The 23,062-nt window shown below is 42.2% G+C and overlaps 1 protein-coding gene across 3 annotated transcripts in view; it reads left to right on the top strand.

Moving 5' to 3' along the window:
• Positions 1–5,918: 5,918 nt before the first annotated feature.
• The window catches only part of AOAH (acyloxyacyl hydrolase), a 160,316-nt gene continuing 143,172 nt past the window's right edge, over positions 5,919–23,062 (top strand). The window contains exons 1-2 of one of the 3 annotated variants that reach the window (XM_059171560.1): positions 5,919–5,963; positions 6,355–6,509. In XM_059171560.1, the coding sequence (XP_059027543.1) occupies positions 6,383–6,509 (127 nt within the window). In that variant the 5' untranslated portion in view covers positions 5,919–5,963; positions 6,355–6,382. The other 2 variants (XM_059171559.1, XM_059171558.1) reach the window with 2 other exon arrangements.

Raw genomic sequence — 23,062 nt, 5'->3', positions numbered from 1 at the left:
TTTCAGTCTTGATGCAGGAACTCTGGAGAAGCCTGAAGAGACAGAGTGGTCTGAGCTTGCTGTGCACAGCTGGGGCCCATGCCACAGAACAGTCCCCTCCGGTTGAGTCAAGTTCACAGGGTTGCCATTTCTGTAGCCGCTTGATCACCCAGAACCTTGACCATGAGCCCTCTGGTCGACCCCGTAATCTTAGGGCCCTCTGCAACTGCAGCGCCCTATATTTGCTGTGCCATGAAACTTGAAGCTGCTTTTAGCATTTTGTTTACATTTCTTTTGCACCTGACTGCATTTTCCTTGGGGTTCCTTCAAGAAAGTATTTGCAGAAAAGATTTAGTCCATGTTTTTGTTTTTGCTTTTCTATATAGTGGCCAACTCCCCAGTATAGTGGGAGCCTGTCTTACTCATGATGGTCCCCTGACCGCAGGTTGGCCCAACTCGTCTCAGCCTCAGCTGTGATTTTCATGAGGATTTTTGCCAGCTCATTTTCCCATAGTCTCTAGGACAAAAGTTGGAGGGGATAGAGCCTTTGGGAAGCATCAGTCTGCCCAGCATTCAAAGAAAACCCACTGAGAAGAATAGGACAGGTCAGGATGCCTGCTCATTTTATCTTCCAAAAACTCACACAACCTAATCAAACATATTTAATTCAGAAAGAAAAATGTTAATATGCATTTATGCATAATATACATGGTAGGCAAGTGCCTCCAATTCAATTTCTCCTTCTTTTCAGAACCCTGGGTTTTAGCTGAACATGCACCAGAATAAAGACCACCTGCTCCAGCTTCCCTTGCAATTGGGAATATGAATCTATTTCCCAGCATCCCTTGCAGCCAGGTCTGGGTTTTGCTTACCTGAGATGGAAGCAAAAGTGTTAGGGGAGGTTTAGGAAGAAACACCTGTAAAGGGGTAGGTTTGGATTCCACTAGCCTTCTGCTTTCTTCTACTGTTGGCCTGGAGTGTAGACACAAGAGCTGGAGCACTAGCAGCCGTTTTAGACTTTTGCTGATCTTGAAGATGAAAATCAGTTCTAGGATAATGGGACAGAAAATGAGGAGGTGCACCTGGGTGTCGCGGTTGGTTGAGCATCTGCTTTCAGCTCAGGTCATGATCCCAGGATCTTGGGATGGAGCCCTACATCAGGCTTCCTGGTCAGTGGGAAGCCTGCTTCTCCCTCTCCCATTGCCCCCTGATTGTGCGCTCTCTCTCTCTGTTAAATAACTAAATAAAAATCTTAAAAATAAATTAAAAAAGAAAAAGAAAATGAAGAGCTTATGTACCTAAAAATATCAGGGGACTGCCAGCCTCCCCCTGAACAGCCTAGCCTTGGACTTCTTTTATCTAAAAATGAATGAAAAAAATGAATGGATGAGCTTCAAGCTTATTTTGACGATGTTTATTTGATTTTATTCTCTGTGCATTCAAACTTTACACTTTGTAGATGTTGCTCAAAGTGATTGAAGACTACCCCCTCCCCAGTCTATAGCACATGAGAGTCCAAATCCCTTCCCAAGACACCTGTGAATTCCTGAGCTTGTATTCTCTTGGTCCTTCTGCCTCTGCACTTTCTTCTGCCTCTGCTTCTTCTTGCTCTGATCCAAACAGGAAAGGTGCTCTCATTGATTTCCACAAAAATCCATTCAGGATCTGGGCCAAGGACCATTTCACACATGGCATAGCAAACAACTTGCAAATCTACATCAGACTTTTTTATTAGCTCAGTCTTTTGTCACTGCACTTCCCTGCACTTCTCTCTTGATTTCTAGTCAGAGAGATCCTAGTGTCTCATTTGTCCTGCTTCTCCCTTCACTCTTATTTCTCTGCTCATACACTTTTCCTTCCAGATTATGTCCAAATTCTTCTGCCCTGCTTATGAAAAGTGGTTCACTGACCGCAGCTCCTTTTTCCAAACTTTGATCAGGTGCCCAGCAGACAAACGCAGTGGTTTCTAATAGAATGCACCCTCCTTAGAAGGCTGTGGTTATAAATCGCATACCCCTGCCAGATACATAGCTCTAAAATTCTCAGAACCTACAAGTGTGTGAATGAGGGTGTGGGGTTTGTGGAGAGTGTTGGAGCACACAGCCTGTTGTGTGTCTAGGTTACTTTGCACCGCTGCTTGGCCACCCATCCCCAGAGGATCATTGGCTTATCTCTTGGTGCATGGCTCTTCCTGCTGGAAGCTACCAGCATACCTTTGGGAGAGACATTCCTGGTCTCTACACTCTCACCCACTGCCCACTGTACGCTTACTACTCACATTACATCACAAGTCCACCCGCTGACAAGGGATAGCAACTGTGGCTGGCCACTCCCCTGGGGCTTTCTGAATTCCATCTTTGCATCTACTTATGAGCATTACTAAAATGGAAATCTCTTTAAATGTCCTCAGAAAATGTACAAAGCAAAGCATGATAAAATTCCAATATTACTTGAGGACAATGTTAATTGATCGTTAGCTTTAAATCTATCTAACACTCACTCACATTCTTTTTTTTTTTTAAGATTTTATTTATTTATTTGACAGAGAGAAAGAGATCCCAAATAGGCAGAGAGACAGGCAGAATGAGATGGGGGGGAGCAGGCTCCCTGCTGAGCAGAGAGCCCGATGCAGGGCTCAATCCCAGGACTCCGGGATCATGACCTGAGCTGAAGGCAGAGGCTCAACCCACTGAGCCACCTAGGTGCCCCACACATTGTCTTTTTAATCCTAGGAATTTTCTATAATATTGGCATCATGTCCCATTTTACAGTGACATCAGCTAATCCCAGAGAGGTGGATCTGCTCACCCAAAGGCACACAGCTAAGAAAGAGTGAAGCCACAGTGAGAATGTAGGCACCCCCTCCTAAATTCCTATCTCTTTTAATTAACAGATGTGCAGCCTTGTTGTGGATTAATTTACTATTTCCCTAGCACAGAACAGAAAGAGGACTGGCTAAAGCTAGAATAAATAAGCTCTGACGGGGAAGGAGAGTATCAGCAAAGCGTCTGAGGTTGGTGGGTCTGAACCGAGCACCACCGCAGAGAATCCTGGGAAGCCAGAAGCAAAGAGAGGGACCCTTGGTGTCAGGAAGGGGAGAAAGTCAAAGGGAAGATATGCTTTTGTGACAGAATCAGCTTCTCCAGTATCTCCTGCCATCTAGGTCTCCCCCCACTCCACACCCCCCCCCCCCGCCGGTTAAGGGACTTGCTATGAATGAGATGGCTGAGGCCAAGGCAGGTCAAAAAATAATCAGGAAGCATATTCAGACAGAGCAAACCAGAACCACAGGTGCAGCATCTGGGAATCAGAAACACTCAGCCTTCTGCTACAGGGACTGTGGTTTGAAACTCCCCAAGTAAAGTAACAAAATGCTGCAAGGAAGAAATCTCATTCCTCAAAGCAGATATCAAGAAAATCCGAATTGGAGCATCTGACAGCAGGGGTCCCCTAGGGACACTGTCCAGGGTCCAGCTAGTTATTATAAGCCGCGGGCAGATCCAGAGCCTTTCAGCAAGTTGGGCAGAGATCCTAGGTCTTGTGCACTCAATGATCAATGAACATAGGCAGCCCCGTGGGGGGAAATGAGAGCAGCCAGTCTGGGGGACACCTCGAGGAACCCCCCACTTGGTGACAGAAAGGTGGTGTTTGGGGGAATGCAGGCACATACTTTTGCTTTAACATTAGTTAGCAGAAATCACTTCCTGATTTCTATGTTCTTCTTTTGACCCTGCCCAGTAAGAACTTGACCTTCAAGCATGTAAATCACTCTGTGGAAAACCTACCATGTGTCAAGTATAACTATGACATACCGGCACAGCTGAGAAATCTCACCCCTGGAAACAGTCAAGGACTTGGTCAGCGCTGTACATCTAAGCCAGGAATTCCCAGTTTGGCCAGCCCTGAAGCCTAAGCACCCCAGGTTGCCTCAGGGCTCACTGTTCCTGCCTGGGGGGTGGGGGGTGGTTGTAGGCAGAACTGCAGGCATTGCACACACATTGACCAAGGCTGAAAACTTGCATACAGCATTATGCTGAGAAATTCCTCTCACCCCGAGAGGCCTGCTTACAGCCTGCTCACAGCTATAAATCTAGACCAAAAGAACCTCAGGAGGCCCAGAGTCGATGCCAAGTGCTCTTCTGGAAGCTGCCGGAAGATTCCTCACCTACCTATGGGTTAGCAGATGAAACTGTGCATTCCTGGAGTGTTGCCCAGTACACAGAAGGCATTCGATAGATGCTGCCTTCTCCAACCCATGCCGTTTTCCCACACCTTGGCCTGCACCTTGTGCGGGTGTCTTATCCCTCTCTCCAAGTCTGGCCTGGGGTGCAGATTTCATCACACTGCTGCTGGAATCATAACCAAAGCTTTGATTTACTAAGCGCTGTCTTCTTGCCAGGTACACTGCTTTATAGTTGGGTTACATCATTTATGTTAGTCCTTCCAGCAACCCTGTAGGTAGGACAAATATTATTACTATTCCAATATAAATGAGGAAACTGAAGCATTTAAAGGTTATATTTGGACATAGGTCTTTTTGTCTTTGCAGTAAAAGCTCTTAATCAATCCATTATGTGGCCTCTCCAGGAAGTCTCTAGAACTTCTCTAGGCCCTGCCCTCTGTGGTGACCTATGACCTGGTGACCTCCAGAGCTTTCCTTGGTCACAGGGTCGGGGACCTTGAGGACCAGCCTCAAAGGAAATCACAGTTCCATGGTGACCAGGGTCATCCATGGCATCTGTTGGTCCAACCTGTCCTGGAACATAAGCAGGAGAACATTCTGGCATATGAGGTCTCTGCTGCAGATTCAGAGATTTGACCAATTGGCCTTTATTTAACTAATGCTTACAAAGAAATCTTCAAACCATAAAAATTAGTATTTCCTACATCCTAGAAAGAATACAACTCTAAAATTCTGCCTGCTATTTTAATTGCCATTTCTGGTTGTTGTTTTTTTTTTTAAGATTTATTTATTTATTTATTTGACAGACAGAGATCACAAGTAGACAGAGAGGCAGGCAGAGAGAGAGAGAGAGAGAGAGAGGAGGAAGCAGGCTCCCTGCCGTGCAGAGAGCCCGATGCAGGGCTCGATCCCAGAACCTGGGGATCATGACCTGAGCCGAAGGCAGAGGCTTAACCCACTAAGCCACCCAGGCACCCCTTAATTGCTGTTTCTTAAGTAAAAGCAGGAAGAGGAGAAGTAAAGCTCTCTACCAAGTCTGATAGCTTTCATAATATTTCACACATTTTATAATAAGCTTCCCTCAGAGCCTAAACAAAGGGGAATAAAAACTGCAGGATTTTCCCAGGCTTATCTAGATGGTGGGACTTTGGCCCAATCCCCTTATCTTGCCTGAGAATGGCAATGACTTTGCTGTATCCTATTTCAAAGCAAAGCACTTAGATTATATGTCTCTTCTCTATCTATGATCTGGTTCCATTCCCCCCCCAACCCAGAGAAACAGTATTTGGTTCTCATCTTTAAAACAGAAAATTGGTCTCTTAAAAGTGAACAAATCATCTACAGGTGGGGAATATTAACATGTTTTGAAATTCTGGAGAAAAGAGATGCATCACACTCAGTCAAGTAAATATGAAGAGGTTAATTCCAGCACGTCCTTTTTCTCATTAGATTTAAAATCCAGCCATGCTGAGTGCTCTTTCCTGTCTATATTGTTTTTCCCTGCGTACTGGACTGAAGGCCCTGAGAAAGCTTGAGGAAAAGAACAACTTGACCAGAATATTCTTCAGCAACAGAATAAGGAGCTCGATCTCACCATATAAAATTATTTAGAGCAAAACTAGATAACTTCTGAATAGAGCCAATTATAATCTCTAGAATGTGTAGATGCTGCTGGTCACATTGCTAAAGGGTGTGTGTTTGTGGTTTTTTTTTTTTTTTTCAAACCTTCAGTTTTAGTTTTGTTTCATTTTGCACAAGCGAAAGGGGAAGGGCCTCCTAACCACCCCACAGGATGATTCTGGTAAGCCTTGAGGTTCCCCGTGCTTCTGACTGACTTCAGCTGGCGAGCACAGAAGGGCACGTTGTTGCCGCTGCGGCCACCTGGGTCTGTCCTTGGCTTCAGCTTGTAACTCAGAAACCCTGCCTCCCGCCTCCCAGAGACTCTTCGCAGCTCTTAACCGGGCGCAGGCCTCTGGCTCTCGCTGGGGGTTCCGCAAGAGGAACAAGGGGGTCTGTGAGTGTTTGTATGTTTTTCTAGTCCCTTCACACTTATGAAAAGTGTGTCTATGTGAGAGTGTGGGGCATGTGTGGTGGGAGTGTTTCCAAGAGAGGACGTGAGAGGAGGGGAGCTTGAGCAAGAGCTTCTGTGGCCCCAGCTTCGGCGTCCCTCAGAGGGCGGCCTCTCTACGCAGGCTGATCTCTCTGGTGCACAGCCCTGAGATGAAGTCCCTCTGGAATATCCTTTTGGCGACGACTCTGTCCTTACTCCTGCCCCTTCACACATTGGCCTCTCCAGCCTCTGACGACCAGCCCAGCACTGGACACTCCAAGGGCCACACTTGCGTAGGTAAGTGAGGGTTTTGTCTATTTTTCAAGTGGACATAACAATGGGGTCAAATACTCCGCTTGGGTAGTAAATCACCTATCTAATGACGTCACTAGCTGTGAGTTCCAGGTCGGGAGCCAGCAGCCTCACCAACAGAGAAAACCTTTGAGCCTGAGACTGAGCTTTCACACGACCGCACATAAATACCCTACCCAGTTGCTAGTTTGAATTAGTTGTGAAAGTCCTCCACCTCGCTAGTGACTGGCACTTTTTTTTTCTCTTGGGTGGGCAACCCTTAGAAGAGCCTGAAATTCTTACCTCTGTCAGAAGGATAGTGGGCAGTATCACACAGTAGAAGGAAAATGGCCTGTGACCTCAGCATCATCTTCTGTTGCTGAAGGTGGTCCTGATCCTTCTCCTCAGACTCAAGGGTAGAGGACATAGTTCCCTCCTTTCCATGGGGAGTGTTGAAGAATTTGTCACCCTCCTCTTTAGCCATGGGGGTTCATTTGGTTTCCTATGCAAATGTGGCCCCCAGAGCTCAGGGAGTCTGTTGCTGGCTAGGATTGATGATGCTTTAACACCCCTTTTCCCAGTTCACAACTTCTGGCTAACTCCGCCTGGAGTTGTTGACTGTCCTCGTGGTCAGAGGAAAGGCAAGGGTGAGAGGAGTCGGTCATGCAATCAACATGGACTCGTCACTGACTGTGCTGAGCCAGGGCCTGCTGGCCGTCCCAGCTGGAGAGCTCACTGTCTGGATGGCTCCTTGGAGAAACAGGGGTCAAATACTCCATTTTTTTAAACTCCCCATTTGTAAACAGGGGATTTTATCGAGGTGTGTTCTTTTTTTTTTTTTTTTTTTTTAGATTTTATTTATTTATTTGGCAGACAGAGATCACAAGTAGGCAGAAAAGCAGGCAGAGAGAGAGGAAGAAGCGGGCTCCCTGCCGAGCAGAGAGCCCGATGTGGGGCTCGATCCCAGGACCCTGAGATCATGACCTGAGCCGAAGGCAGAGGCTTAACCCACTGAGCCCCCAGGTGTCTCATTGAGGTGTGATTTTGGGGGAAATCACCACGAGGAAGGGTGAAGCAGCAGGAGTAGTTAGGAGGAAAATATGGGCTATGCTGTAGACACACACACACACACACACACACACACACACACCCTCTGTCAATCTCACAGAGAACTCTGGAGCCAGAAAGGCTCTTCAGAGTGGTCTGAGGTGGGTCTAGACTCTGGAACTACCACAGTGAGCAGTCACTGGATAAGAACCAACCCCATGGGGAGCTCCCTTGGGGGGAGGCAATGCCTTCAGAGGCACGTGGTATGAGCTCTTAACACCAACAGTCCCAGCAACAAGGGGAGGGCGGATCTCCTTAAAGGGAATCTGGGGGTGCTCTGGTTTATGGGGCCAATGTGGGACATGTCTTAGGAAGCAGTGAGGGAAGCTGGTAGTAAGTGAAGGAGCATTGTGGAGGAGGCAGGAGAAGAGAAGGGATACTGGCTAGTCTTCCATTCCTTTCTGATGAAAAGCAGGACAATATGACTTCGAGTCCACTGGCACAAAGGCACCTTCCTCGTGTCCATCCCCCACATGGTCATTGAGTGGCCACCACATGCCAGGCCCTGTGCTCTGAGTTAGAGACACAAAGGTGAATACCAATAATTTTTAAAATGTCTCTGTCCTCAGGAATTCACTACCCAGGTTAGGAGAAAAAAAAATGAGAATCTGGACTGTAAAGATTACAGTGTTTAAGATGAAAGACAAATTGGGCACTTAGTGCACATAGTGATACCCACCTTCCCAGGAACCCTATAAACCACAGCATTCTTGGGAGGGCCAGCAGAAAGCCCAGAGGCACAGAGCGAAGGCAAGCCATTTCAAAGCAGATAACTGCCGAACGCAAGAACCTCATCATATTCATAAAGTCGCCAGAGGAAGGTGAAAATATAAGCTGGGTGAAAAAGAATAGGAGTAGGGTAAAGTGTTAGAATTCTAGAAGAGTTTCCACCCAAGTGTTGAAGACGGAAGCCTCAGGGGTCTCAAAGATTCCATTGTCATTACCTCTCTGCTTAAAGGTGCTGGGCAACCTTGAGAAAAGTTGGTGAGCCAGTAGGATTTCTGGTCATCCAACTGAGTGGTAGGGAATCATCTTGCCAGTTAGCTGCTGGCAATATCCTAATCACCATTCCAAAATAAAATTTTCCCTTGTTCATTAAAGTATACACTGGCCTTGATTTATAAGCTCCTAATAAAATAAAATATTTAGAGTCACCTTCTCAACACATGGAAGTAGTTCTGCTTTCCCATTTTTCATGCAGTTCAATTGAATTAATTGGGTTCCATCCATTTTGATGAAGACTCACTTTTAGTGATTGTAATTGTTTCTTACTCATGAAATTTTTTTGCTGCTGGTCTGCAGCCATTCTTGCCTCTCCCTGGCATTTCTCGATGCTGCCCTCTATCTTTTTTCTGAGTTGCATCTGGGCTAATTGGAATGGTGCGTGGGGAAAGGAAGGGCTCTTCAGCCGTAGCAATTACATTTGTAAGTTAATAACTATGGGACTGCTAACATTTATTGAGCACATATTGTGTAATTAACATTCTTCCAAGAGATTTATATGGACTACCTCATTTAATCATTAGAATGACCTTATGGTTTATAAATCATCACTATTCCCACTGGGCAGGAGAAACAATTGAGACTCAGAGAAACAAGCAACTTGGCCAAGTTTACACAGCCAGGTAAAAACTTGCCTTAGATATCACTGCAAGTGTGATTATGTTTGTTTGTTTGTTTGTTTGTTTTCTAAGTGATTAGGTTGGGACACAGTATTTATTCCCCATATTTTTTTTAAATAAAATTTTATTTTCTAACTTTGTCGAGATACAATTCGATACGATAGTTACCCTTTTAAAGTATAATGTTTATTTAGTATATTCATTAACTGTGTCTTGATCATCAGTATTTAATTCAAGCACTTTTATCAAGCTAAAGAGAAACCCAGTATTTATTAGCAACCACTCCCTATCTCCTTGTCCCTTCAGCACTTGAAAGTCACTAGTCTCCCTTATGTCTCTAATGAACACTTCCTATAAATGGAATGGAAGGATGCATGGCTTTTTGTCATTGGCTTCTTTGACTTAGCACAAGGTTTTCAAGGTTCATCCATACTGTAACATGCACCAACTTCCTTTCGTCTTATGAATGAATAATATTGCATCATCCGGATATGCCCCACATTGTTTATCTAGTCATTGTTGATGGACATATGGGTTGTTTCCAGTTCTTAGCTATTCTGAATAATTCTGCTACAGATATCCATGTACAAGGGTTTTGTGTGGACATTTGTTTTCTTTTCTTTTGGGTATATGCCCAGAAGTGGAATTTCCAGGTCATAGGGTAACTCAATGTTTAACCTTTTGAGGATCTGCCAGACTGTTTTCTAGAGCTGTGGCACTGTTTTACATCTCTACACTCATGAACAAGAGGGTAAGAATTCCCCATAACCTCCCCAATCCCTTGTTATTACCCATCTCTCTTATTATAGTCATCCTAGAGGATATGGAGGGATACCTCCTTCGAGTTTTGATGTGAATTTCCCAAAATAATGACGATGTTGAACAGCTTTCCACGTGCTTATTGACCATTTGCATATCTCCTTTGACAAAATGTCTATTCAAGCCCTTTGCCCTTCTATTTTTAAGATTTTATTTATTTATTTAGAGAGCATGAATAAGGGGAAGGGCAGAGGGAGAGAGAATCTCTAGCAGACTCCATGCTGAGCACAAAGCTGGAGCCCAACGTAGGGCTCGAATCCAAGACCTTGAGATTATACCCCAAGCTGAAATTCAAAGTCAGATGCTTAACTGAATGAGCCACACAGGCGACTCTCATCTGCCCATTTTTAAATTGGATTACTGTCTTTTTGTTGTTGAATTGTAAAAGTTATTTATATCATCTAGATATATATATATCCCTTATCAAATATATGATTTGTAAATATTTCCCCCCATTTTGTAGGGGTTTCTTTACTCTCTTGATGGTATCCTTGGAAGTGCAGAAGTTTTACATTTTGATGAAGTCCAGTTTATCTATTTTTTTTTCTTTCGCCTGTTATGCTTTTTGTGTCCTATCTAATCCCATATTTTTAAAAAAATTATTGTTTTAACTATTGTTTTCCTATTGTCATGTGCCCATCCCCTTATCTTGTTTCCTAGACATTGGGTTTTGGCAACGCCAATCATCACTCCTGTGGTTGTAAGTAGCAGGAATTAACTTGAGTTAAGCTAGGGTAAGCAGAAAAGAAAAAGGAAGGAGTTTTCTTATGAGAATCTCAAGCATGAATTTTGGAACCAAAAGTCACAAAAACAGAGCTCACTCCATTTTTCTAAAAACAATGAGCCAGGATCCCAAAAATGGTGGCTGCCAGGGTCCCAGGGAGTTTTCCCTGGCCTTTTGGTACTGCTTCCATCTCTGACCCCACAGACCAGCTGGTTTTATTGCTCTAGGCCCTTTGGTTGATTATGGGCTCCCACAGTCCAGTGTTTGCCTACCATTTCTCAGCACACACAGAGATGGACTTTCCTTGCTGTTAAACCAAGAATCTGGGCCAAGTTTTAGGCCAAGTAAGGGGCAGGTGGCAATGAGGAGAGCCTACTGCACAGATGTATTTGTGGGGTGAGAAGACTGCTCTCACGGAAGTGGGGAGTGCTGTGACTGGAGAGATAACTCTAAAAGAAACCACCACAGATGTGACTGAGACATTAAGCCAATATCCCTATGGAAACAAAAACCTTCAGCATCAGTCCCAGAAGTAGACTTTACAGTAGAGACCACAGGCAGAAGTGGAGGACATGGACTTAAACATATTGCAGAATCAAGCTGTGCAAAGCCCCAGTGGCCCCCTCCCAATTTACCATGATTTGTTGGCACAGAACTGTACCTCTCATTTGATCACTAAGCAAACGCTGTTTCTAACGCGCTTGAATAAGCAGTGCTCCTTCCTGCCACTTTCCAAATGTTATGGAATCAATAATAAGCCATGTTCATTTCTGCAAAACATCATTTCTCTACCTGGGTGATTTAGGGGCAAAGTAATCTTTATGTTTCTAAATCATTGACATTTTAAATTAATTCATTGAGTTTTGAGGGTTTTTTAAAAATTTTTATTTTATAAAGCACCACATGGTGCTCAGGAAACCTTCTAAAAGGTTAAGAAACAAAACAAAACCAAAAAAGACATCACCTTTCTTCCCCCTCATCCATGTTTGATTAAATATACAGAACGTCTTCAGAGTCCATTAACCCCCGTCTCCCCACCCCACTCCCACTCCCAGCATCCCACACAGTGGTAAGAGATGTCTTTTTAGTTTGGATGATGAGAAAGTGGTGAGTGGTAAGATGACAGGGTCACCAACAAAAATAGGAAAGATTTAGACAGAGCTGGCAGAAAAGTTTAAAAATTTACGATCACAATCTTATATCCAGAAATTTCATTTTCTCTTTTTCTCTGTAACTGAACACTTGTTGCTAAGCCACCACTGCTGCTGCTAACAGAAAACTCTTCATGTTACCCCTTCTGTGTTTACATTTAGTCGCCCTACCCCCTCCTCCACCAGGGTTCTCTTCTTTCCTCTCTGAGGGCTGGTCTCAGTTCTGAGGGCGGGGTTATGTCCCCTCTGCCATGTAAGTTCTCAGCCTCTGAAGGCATGTCTCTGTCCCCAGTCCTGACCGCTCCCATGTGGGGTCTCCCGGCTGGTGTAGCTCCGGGGCTTGTCTCAGCAACACAGTCAAGTCATTCTCCAGGGCCTGCAGCTCACGTTCACCTTCCTAGGTCCTGCAGACCAAGCTGCTCTAACAGGTCACCCCCTGGCTCTCCGCTGAAGCCCCCTGTACTTTGTCCCCCACTTTTCACACCTTCTCCTCTCTTTAATTCCCCTACTTTTATTTTCAAATTCTAGAATTTAACTCCAACCTTAGCACAAATGGTAGGTTTCTGATCATCTCAACTTTCACTCCGCCTACGTTTTTTTCCTGGATTGTTCTGGGCTCACAACTCTGAAGAGGAAGACCACAAAGACAGTCTAGAGACAGAGCAAGCCACAACTTTGGGGAAAGGTCACAAAGTGAGCAAAACTGAAAGAAGTCAAGTTAACAGTATGCTTTTCTTCAGGAAGACTATGAATAAATTTTGGGGAGGAGGGTGAAACTAGATCATAGATCAAATGTACTACAGGAAAGAGGAAAGAAAAGAAAGTTACAAAGCATTAAGTGTAAAGTTATGATATGTCCATCTATTTGCACAGCTGTTTGTTAGTTTCCACGTATGTGGATGACCTGCCCTTGTCAATCAAAACACAAGACGATCAAAGAGATAAACAAGACAAGACCCCACTACATTCTGTCTCCTAGAGATGCACTTTAGATTCAAAGACAAATAGGTTGAAAGTAAGATAGTTGGAGTAAGTAAAGCATTATCAGACAAAATATACTTTAAGATATGAAACAATCCTGGGGTGCCTGGGTGGCTCAGTCAATGGGGTATCCAACTCTTGATTTCAGCTCAGGTCATGATCTCAGGGTCATGGGATCAAGCCCTACATCGGGCTCCATACTAAGTGGAGCCTGCTACGGATTCTTTCTCTCCCTCACCCTCTGTCCCTCCCCTGCTCACAGTCTCAATCTCTCTAAAAAAAAAAAAAAAAAAAAAAAAAAGAAAGAAAGAAAAAGGAAATAATCCTAAGACAGAGAAGTATCTTCCATAATGATAAACAGATCAATATATCAAGAAAGAAGTAACAATTGTTAATGTGCATACACTTAATAACAGAGCCCCAAAAAACAAAAATTTAAAAATTTAATTAAAAATTTCAAAAGAAAAGCAGATAGTTCAACAGTAGTTGAAAATGTCAATGCTCCTCCCTCTATAACTGATAGAACAAGGGGACAAAAAGTCAGTAAGGATATAGAAGACCTGAACAACACTTAACAACTAACTTGACCCAACTAACATCTATAGAACATTCCATTCAACTACAGAAAAGTACACATTATTTTTTAACTATACATGGCACATTGTCCTCTATGGACCATATACTAGACAATAAGACAAGTATCAATCCATTTTTAAAATCTGAAATCATACAAACATTTATCCAGTTAAATTAAGAATCAACAACAAGAAGAAATCTGGAAAAAAAAACCAATGTGCACAATTTAAAAAATAGATAAAAGAGGAAGTCAGAGAAATTAGAAAATAGTTTGGCTTAAAAGAAAGTACAATATACCAAATTTTATGGAATGTAGCTATACCAGTGCTTAGAGGAAAATGTAAAACTTTAAACATTTATGCTACAAGAAAAATCCAAAATTGACAAAAATCTTTGACAAAATATTGATGAACTGAATCCAGCAACATATAAAAAGAATTATACCCATGACCAACTGGGATTTATCCTAGATATGTACGATGGTATTAACATCTGAAAATCAGTTAATAGAATATACTGAATTAGTCGAGGTTGTAACTACATTAGCATCCCCAAAAGAAAGAGAAACATGATTTGACAAAATCTATCACTTATCCATGTCAGAAACACTCAATAAATTATAAAAAGGAACTTTCTTAACCTGATAAAGGGCATCTTTGAGTACCTTACTGCCAGCTTCATACTTAATGACAAAAGACTGAATGCTTTTGTCCTAAGATCAGGAACATAAGAAGGATGTCCACTCTCACCACATTCAATTTTTATTGAAAATTCTAATCAGTTTAATAAATAAAAATAATAGAAGTCTGAAAATTGGAAAGGAATGGGTAAGACCGTCTTTATTTTCAGACAGCATGATCCTGAATAGAAAATCCTGAGGTATCTAAATAAAATGACTATATTGAATAGGAAAGTTTAATAAGATTGCAGGATTTAAGAGTAATATAAAAACCAATTATATTTGTTTATATTAACAACAAATTTTTAAGAATTGAAACTGAGGAAAAAATTCCATTCACGATATACCAAAAAATATGTAGGAATAAATTTAACAAAAGCAATGCAACACTGAAAACTAAAAACCATTGCTGAGAGAAATGAAAGTGTGCTTTACAGAAACGGAGAGCAGCATCATGGTAATGGATTGGAAGACAGTGGTGTTAAGATAGCAGTACTCCCCAAATTGACCTATACACTAAACACATTTCTAATCAAAATCCTAACGTCTTTTTTTTGTAAAGATTGGCAAACTGATCCTAAAATTTAATGAAAACACGTAGAAACCAGAATAGCCCCAAATTTAGAAAACCACTGTTGGAGAAGTGATATATCTGATTTCCTGAGAAGTGATATATCTGATTTCAAAATCACACACAATTATTAGGTCTCAAGATAAGAGCTAAGACTATGAAACTTCTAGAAAATGTAGAAGAAAATCTTTGTGACTTTGGATTTAAAGATTCTTAAATATGACATCAAAAGGGCTATATTAAAATTCTATATATAATAAATACATAAGTTATATATAAACATATATGTTATATATAAATATATGTTATACATAATAAAAATAATAAATTTACAAATTTATTAAATTTAAACATTTTTGTTCTCCAGGAAATGTCATTAGAAAGTGAAAGGAATACTGTGGGAAAGTATGTACAAATCATATAGACTACAATATAGCAATGATTATTTTAATAAATGTTATTGACAATGTTCACTTTCAGTATCCCATATTTTATATATTCAGTGTGACACTTAGAAGCCTATAGATTTCAAAGTTCAACTGGTCTGGATTAGAATGATTTAGCCAGTTAACAGTGCAATTCCTGCTTGTGTAAAAGGCCTTAGATATGTCCTTTAACTTCTCTGAGCCTCAAATGTAACAATCTGTAAAAAGTAACAATCCCATGAGGAAGAGGATTAGCTGAGACACAGTGCGCAAAAATACCCAGCAGAGAGCTGAAGATATTCTAGAAAATGTCATTTCATGTTTTCCTAGAACTTAGTAAGGTAAAGGGCAACTATTAAAAAGCTTATTCAATGAGAAATTATTTGATAAAATATAATTGTTTTTTCTAATTGTAGAGGAGTATGTGACTTTCTGGGATATTTTAGAAAATACTGAAGAAGTTTTTTAAATAATAAAATCAGCTGTGGGGTGCATGGATGGCTCAGTTGGTTCAACATCTGGCTTCAGCTCAGGTCATGATCTTAGTGTCTTGGGATCCAGCCCTGTGTCGAGCCCTGTGTCCGGCTCTGTGCTCAGCAGGGAGTCTACTTGTCCCTCTGTCCCTTCCCCTTCTCATGCTCTCTCTCTCGCAAATAAATAAATAAAATCACTTAAAAAAAAAAAAGAAAATCAACTGTAAGCCCCAAATCCAGATGAACACTATTGATATTTTGTTATATTTCCTTTCAAAATTGTCTAGGTATGTATTTATGGTGTTTGGATCTTATTGTTTGATTTCTAAATCTGGATGGCAAAGAAAACAATCTAAAATCAAATACTGGTTTTTTTTTTTTTCCAACAAAACATTTGTAAAAATTTTTGTAGTTGTAAGTCTTTTTTAGCAGGTGAAAATTTTTCAAGTTAAAAAGTAGGTTTGTACATAAAAACTGTTGGGCATGGTCAAAGATGAGCTATTATTTCTATCTACCCAAACATCCTCTATCTTCCCATCTATCCCTCCGTCCATTATCAGTCTGTCCTTCTTTTCACTCATTCATCCGTCTACTCACCTACCCACCCACTCACCCTTTCATCCCTCTTATTTTTCTATTCATCTATATTCTATCTCTAAGTATCTATTTTAGAATTCAAACACAGAAGTGAAAGGAAAAATGAAGCCATATGTTTTCTGAAAGATAATCTGATTAGTTCATGGCATTAATGATAAGGTCTGACTTTGCCATTTTGGATTACACAGAGGACATGTCTCATAACATGATGAACTAAATCTGCAGCTCCAACTTCAGCAAAGATATATATGAAGTATGCATTAAGAGAAAAGATTATACTTAAAATATTATGTTGGCAAAAGTATATTGAAACGAACAATATTTCAACTTCCCAATTCTTTCTGAGTATATTAAGTTCTCACAAGGTCTCTCTGGGTGAACTGTAATGGGTATAATTAAAAGGAGAGTCTTACTAAAACTTTTTTCTTATTTTAATATAACTTTCCAGAAATTGAGAAAAATAAAGACTCCATTGATTAGATAACAACTTTTTTTTTTGCAAGTCAGGTGGTTTCTAGTTCTTTGCTTTCAACACAATTGAAGGGGTAGTTAATGGAGTTGTCAGGTGATGGATCATTTGGAATAATTTCCAACGATAGATCACTTTAAGATTTTTGATATTTAACTCAGAAGAAGTAACAGAATGGAGGGACATCACTCTATCAAAAGTCCTTCCATTTCCATTTACTTAAGGAAACATGTTTTCTCAGCACCTACCTCTTTAATAATGAAAAATAGGAACAGACATGATACGGAGTCTTGCCATTCTTCAACAGATGTAAGTACTAATCGAAAAGACCAATCATCTCATTAAGGAGTACAATTCCAGTAAAATTTTACTTTTGTTATTTAGGAATTGTTTATCGAATTGGCAATACATACTGCTTAGAAAAGCTAATTTTACTAATAATGAAAACTCTATCCAGAAGAATTTTTTTTAATACTTAGAGTTATATTCACAGGAAACTCAAATTTTCATGTAAGTTTTATTCATATTTTTAGTGTTAAGAGGTATAACAGTGTGATCAATAAAATACTCTCAACCACAAAAATATATTACATTGGGATAAAATTCTATAATGGAAGAAAAATTCAAGGAAGTCAACTTTTTATTGAAATATGAATTCAAGGAGAGGGATTATCAACATAAATTTCTCACTGTGAAAGAAGCGTTTGAGCTTATATTTTTTTTCCAGTGGTTGTGAGTAGGTATAAATCACTATAGTATTTAGATTCCTTTGGATACATAGAGATTAATGTATGATTTCTACTATAATATTTATAGTCTGCCTAGAATTATACTCTTTGCAACTAGGTAAATTAATATCCATTAATAATATTTTAACATCCATTAAAATGTGAAAAGGGGAACATAATTTTTCAAATTTCCTTTGGGGGGTACAAAGCGAAATATTTGACACCACTGGTGTATAATCTAGATTCTAGAGCATTAAGAGCCCATGCACTGCCATGTGCCCTTCAAAGCACCTCAAGATGGGATCTCTTCCTATCTCTCTCACTCCGTCTTTCCCACGGAGCCTGGGGATGCCCAACTCTTCTCTTTCTCACATCCAAGGCTTTATAAAGGCTACACCTCTCTCCTTGAAGCCCTTTCCTGCCTTTTCCTGCTGAATGAGGTTCCCCCATTTTCCAACATTCAACTTCTCCAGGAAACTGTCCCCGGTTCCTCGAGGCAGAGTGCGTTTCTTCCTCCTCTGTGCTTCCAAAGCATTAATGGGTCCCTGAACCGTAGTGCTTACAGGCTGCCAGGACTAGACTGTCTTTCTAGTCATCGGGCTGCCCTCCTGGTCCATGATTTCTCTTATGCACGTTTGTATCCTACGCCTCTGAGCACATAGCAGGTGCTCAAAAGTATGCATTGAGTTAATAACAAGATGGGATGGCTCCTGTGTCTGTACTCTCATTTCTTGATTATTAGCTTTTCATGTATTTCTAAAGTAGCCAAGCCCACCATCCTGCATCTCTCAGCACTGTTTGCTTATTTCTTCTCTTCGCCTTTGCTTGCGCTCTGCTCAGCTTTGAGTGCCCTCAGCCTCTCACCAGGAAATGGCCCTCTCTTGTTGCCCATGTTCTTGTGAATGTTAGAAGTTTGGAACTCACTGAGCACTTTCTCATAAAGATGGTGTTGTAGGTGATGGTCAGTTTAGGCCACAGAGCCTGATCTGCCCAGATGGAGTGAAAATACTAGCTATTGGCAATAAAAGCAAAATTCGGCCATAGAAAGGTGAAAACGCTATTGTCACTGCAATATGTTTTTTCAAAGAAGTTTTTGAGTTTCTATTTTAAAGATTTTTTTTTTTTTGATAGACAGAGATCACAAGTAGGCAGGGAGGCGGGCAGGAGGGAAGCAGGCTCCCCGCTGAAGCAGACAGCCCAATGCGGGGCTTGATCCCAGGACCCTGGGATCATGACCTAAGCCGAAGCCAGAGGCTTTAACCCGCTAGGCCACCCAGGCGCCCTTCTGAGTTTCTATTTTAAAAAAGAGTCACAGAGAATATGTCTTTGCTCTATAGTCTCAGCAGCTGGAATAGAAACTGTGCATTTTTACGTGCTGCATTGCTTAAACCTTACAACGCTTTTGCCCGGTGTGTCAGATAGCCTGTGCTAAGTTTGCAAACCACTCCACACTTCTACAACAGTCATTAGCTTACAGTTCTGTGGGCTGGCAATTTGGGGTGGGCACAGCCGGGGGGTCCTCCCACTTGTATCCCCTCAACTCACTCCTGCGGCTGTATTCAGGTGGTAGATGGGGAGATGACGGGAGCTGCATGTTCTAGAATGGCCTTGTTCACCAATCTAGTAGTTGGCCGGCTGTTGGCTGGGCCCCTTGATTTCCCTTCCTGTGGCCTCTCCAGAAGGCTGGCTCCAGCTCACAGCTAAACAGTTCTAAGAGGGCAAAAGTGGAAGCTGCAAGGCCTCTGAAGGTCTGGATTCAGACCCAACATGCTGTCATCTCCTCCACGGTCCACTGATCAAAGCAGGTTACTTCACTTGGAAGACTGGGAAGTAGGTCACCCCTCTTCATGGGAATAAGTGCAAAACAGTGGCTGGCATCCATGTTTAGTGTACTGTGCAGACAGGTGTTATTATCCTATTTGGTGGGTGCCAAAATCTGGGTTCAGAAAGATTAACCATCCTACCAAATACATCAGCTCGTAAGTCACAGAAGCAGGATGTGAGCCCAGGTCTGTCTGACCCCCCACGTTCTTCTGCTCTCTCCTGGTACATAGCTTCTCCCTTCTCTTCCCTCTCTTCCATTCTCTTTTCTTCCCTGTCTGCCTCTCCCTCCCTGGGTGGTGTGCCACCAGCTCTGGCTTAGTAACTAATAGCTTAGGGAAACTAGACTGAGAGTAGGATAATTCTAAGTGATCATTTTCATGCCTTTCTTTCTTATTTCCCTTTCTTTCCACCAATATGAGAAATAATGTAAACATGTAAAGCCATGTCTTCTGCTCCCACCCAAGGAGGGAAATCTGAGGAGAACAGAACTGAGGGGCACTGGGGGGGGCAGGTGGGATGTACAAAGTCACATGAGTCCAACAGAAATTCAGGGACTAAGGTGTGGCATGACTCCCAGACCTGTGCTCTGCCCCTCCCTGGGCCCAAACCAGGAACAAAGGAGTCAGTTTTGATTCTCACTTTTCCTCCCACTTCTTTCCTTCATACATCACTTCATTAATAAATTGTATCAGGTGAACCTCCACAGTAGATCCCAAATCTCTCTGTTTTCCTCGGTCCCCCCTGCCACCTGTTACTCTCTGTGATCCACCGTCATCTCTCTCCAGGACCACCTGTTACTCTCTGCTCCCACCGTTGTCCCCTAAGGCCCTTCCTCCCCATGACAGTCAGCATGATAATTTAAAGACATAGATCAGATAGCAGCAGCCCCTTCAAACAAAACCCAGCCATGGCTCCCCATCACTCTCTGGAAAAATCCCTGGCTTTTTTGCAATCTACAGATCCCTTGAACCTGGCCCCTTCCTCCCCTGAATTTCATCTTTCACCCCTGGGTTCTGGCTTTCCTAGTTTTATGCCATGAAGTGGCCATCAGCAGCCCCCACGTCTTACAAAACTTGTCCCAGCTCCTCATGATCCTTTCTATTATATTAGTCATTGTGTGTGTGTGTGTGTGTGTGTGTGTGTGTGTGTGTGTGTATTCTACAAAGAAGCCTTCTCCATCGGCTCTAGCTAAGGTTTATAACACCTGCATCCTCATTACCCTCTGCTAATTCACCCTGTCCTTTTTCTTTTTAGCACCTAAAATTATTTATAATTCTGTGTTTGTTTACTTGTTTACGATCACTATTCTCTAACAGAGTATAATCTCTAAGAGGGCAAGAACTCTGTCAGTTTGTTTCCAGCATGTACTAGGAGCCCAATACAGTGCCTCCATCTAGAAGGAACTCAATGCATACTCTGTTCCAGTCCCAGCTGGTTACTTGGCAAGGTATGCTAACCTCTCCAAGCCTCTGTCCACTAGTCTGTAAATTGAGAGCAATAATTCCTACATCTAGGAGTTGTTGTGAAGTTTGAATGAAATGATAATATATGCAAAACACTTCAAAAACTGTAGGGCAGGGACACCTGGGTGGCTCAGTTGGTTAAGCGTCTGCCTTCAACTCAGCTCATGATCCGCAGTCCAGGGATGGAGGTTCCCTGCTCCGCGGAGAGTCTGCTTCTCTCTCTGCCTCTCGCCCCACTCATGCTCTCTTTCTCTCTCTCTCACTCTCTCAGATAAATAAATAAAATCTTAAAAAAAAAAAAAAAAAACAATGTGTAGGGCACACGCTAGCCATGTGACGAATTATTTATGCCCCCACTTAGGGTCAAAAAGGTAGTAGAGTCATGCTGACCCTGGCTCTGACAAATGCCAAGTGCTTTCCAGGCTTTTCCATGAAGTGTGGACTTCGGACAAGTGGGAAATCTTTTAACCTGCTCTCCACAGTGCCTGCATTTCCAGCCAGTGTGGATATGATTATAATTAGAGTTGCAAGACTCCTGTTTCATTTCAAAAGGATTCTGGGTATAGTACGCAACCTACCTCCAGTATGTGTCCAGAAGCAGATCCCTTTGGCAGGTGTTCTCATTTGGGCCCGTTCTCATCTTCTTGTACAATATCAGGAGTGTCTGTTTCGATTACCCTCCTTAGTCTCAGATGCCATGTGAGAAGAGATTTGCCATATGTGAGGTTTCAAATGGTGACCACTCAGCTAATGCACAGCTCTCACCGGCTCTTGTCACTTCCTAAATGAACAGTAGCTTGGACAAACTCACTTGCGCAGAGCCATGCCTTTTATTAGCAGCCAGAGAATGGTCTGTAATGGGAGAAATTACTCTGTTCATGCATCTCTCCCAAGGAAAACATTCTTTAGCTTGTCAAGCCCGGGGAACCTCTTACTAGAAACTACAGCAAAGTCAATTTCTCTATTCTCGCCAACTGAAGGATTCAGAACACACCTCACTGCAGACCCTAAATTAACAATCCAGCTGGAAGGGGAGTCGAGCCTCTTTGAAAATGGGCGGGGATGTCCAAGTGGGCAGGACTCAAATCAAAGCGGAGCCCAACCTGGGCGTTTACATATTTCAAACCTATTACCCCCTTTTCTGCAGAGCTCTTTTGATGGTAACTCTTCACCAGGCAGAGTGAGGGTAATGGCAAGATCCTACTGATCTTCAGAGGCAGCTGATTTTTTTTTTTTTTTTTGCTCCTTTTTATCTAATGATTTCCAATTTTAGCAAGCTGTGCTAAGGAGCCTCCAAAGTCATAAGAGTCCTTGATGGGATTCCTTTGCGTAAAAGAAAAACCCATATCTATAAGTACAAAGAAGCAGGTTGGTTTTGAACAGCGTGATTCGCAATTCGCTTTGCATTGATCCTTCCAAGCCCTGGATTAAAACAAAGGCATAGTTGTATTTCAAGTCCACTTTGGGTGAAGCCGCTCATTGATGAAATGGCAGATGAAGTGACTGTGATGCAAGATTTCAACCCAATCTCCACCACCTTCTTTGTTTGTTTTTAAAGATTTGTTTATGTATTTGAGAGAGAGAGTGCATGCATGCACGCACAAGTGAGGGGAGAAAGAGACTCCCAGGCAGACTCTTGTACTGAGTGTGGAGCCTGACTCGGAGCTCGAGCTCATGACCCTGAGATCATGACCTGAGCCAAAGCCAAGAGTCAGACGCTCAACTAACTGAGCCACCCAGATGTCCCTCCTCTGCCTTCTTTGATCCTGAGCTGCATGCCATGACTATTTGCTATAGAATCTGCTATATGACTCAGCTGATGGCTCTGGTTGTTTCACATCAGAATAGAAGTACCGCCATGCCCTATGCCCTCTGCCCTCCAACAAGACAAAACCAATATAAGCAATGTTGTTGGGGATCGTGACTGAGTCAGAACACAGCTTTGAGTGTACCCATTCAGCTTTTCCTGTGGAGACCCCTGGCAACTAACAACTGAAATGTCCCTTCAGTGCTTCTCAGTCAGCTTGCTTGAAGTCAGAAAACCTTGCTGTCCCCTGACTCCAAAACAGACCCTGCATCAGGCACTCAAAGTCAGAGTTAAGACCCCATTCCCACCCTCAAGGAACTTAAGGTCCAACTCTAAACTCTTAGAAAAGAAGTTCTAGAAGAGTAGGTAACTTGTGCCAAGTTGCACTATTTATAACGGACTGATCCAGTATTGGGACCCAAGTTTATTCTTTAATTCAAAGCCTCTCCCTTTTTAACTATACCTCACTGTATCCCCTTTCCACACTGCAATATAATTATTTATAATTGCTTTTCAATTGCAGCTATTAAAATTTATTTGGCT

Source organism: Mustela lutreola, chromosome 4, assembly GCF_030435805.1.
Source record: "Mustela lutreola isolate mMusLut2 chromosome 4, mMusLut2.pri, whole genome shotgun sequence".
Taxonomy (NCBI): Eukaryota; Metazoa; Chordata; class Mammalia; order Carnivora; family Mustelidae; genus Mustela; species Mustela lutreola.
This window is presented reverse-complemented; position numbering and strand designations above follow the sequence as displayed.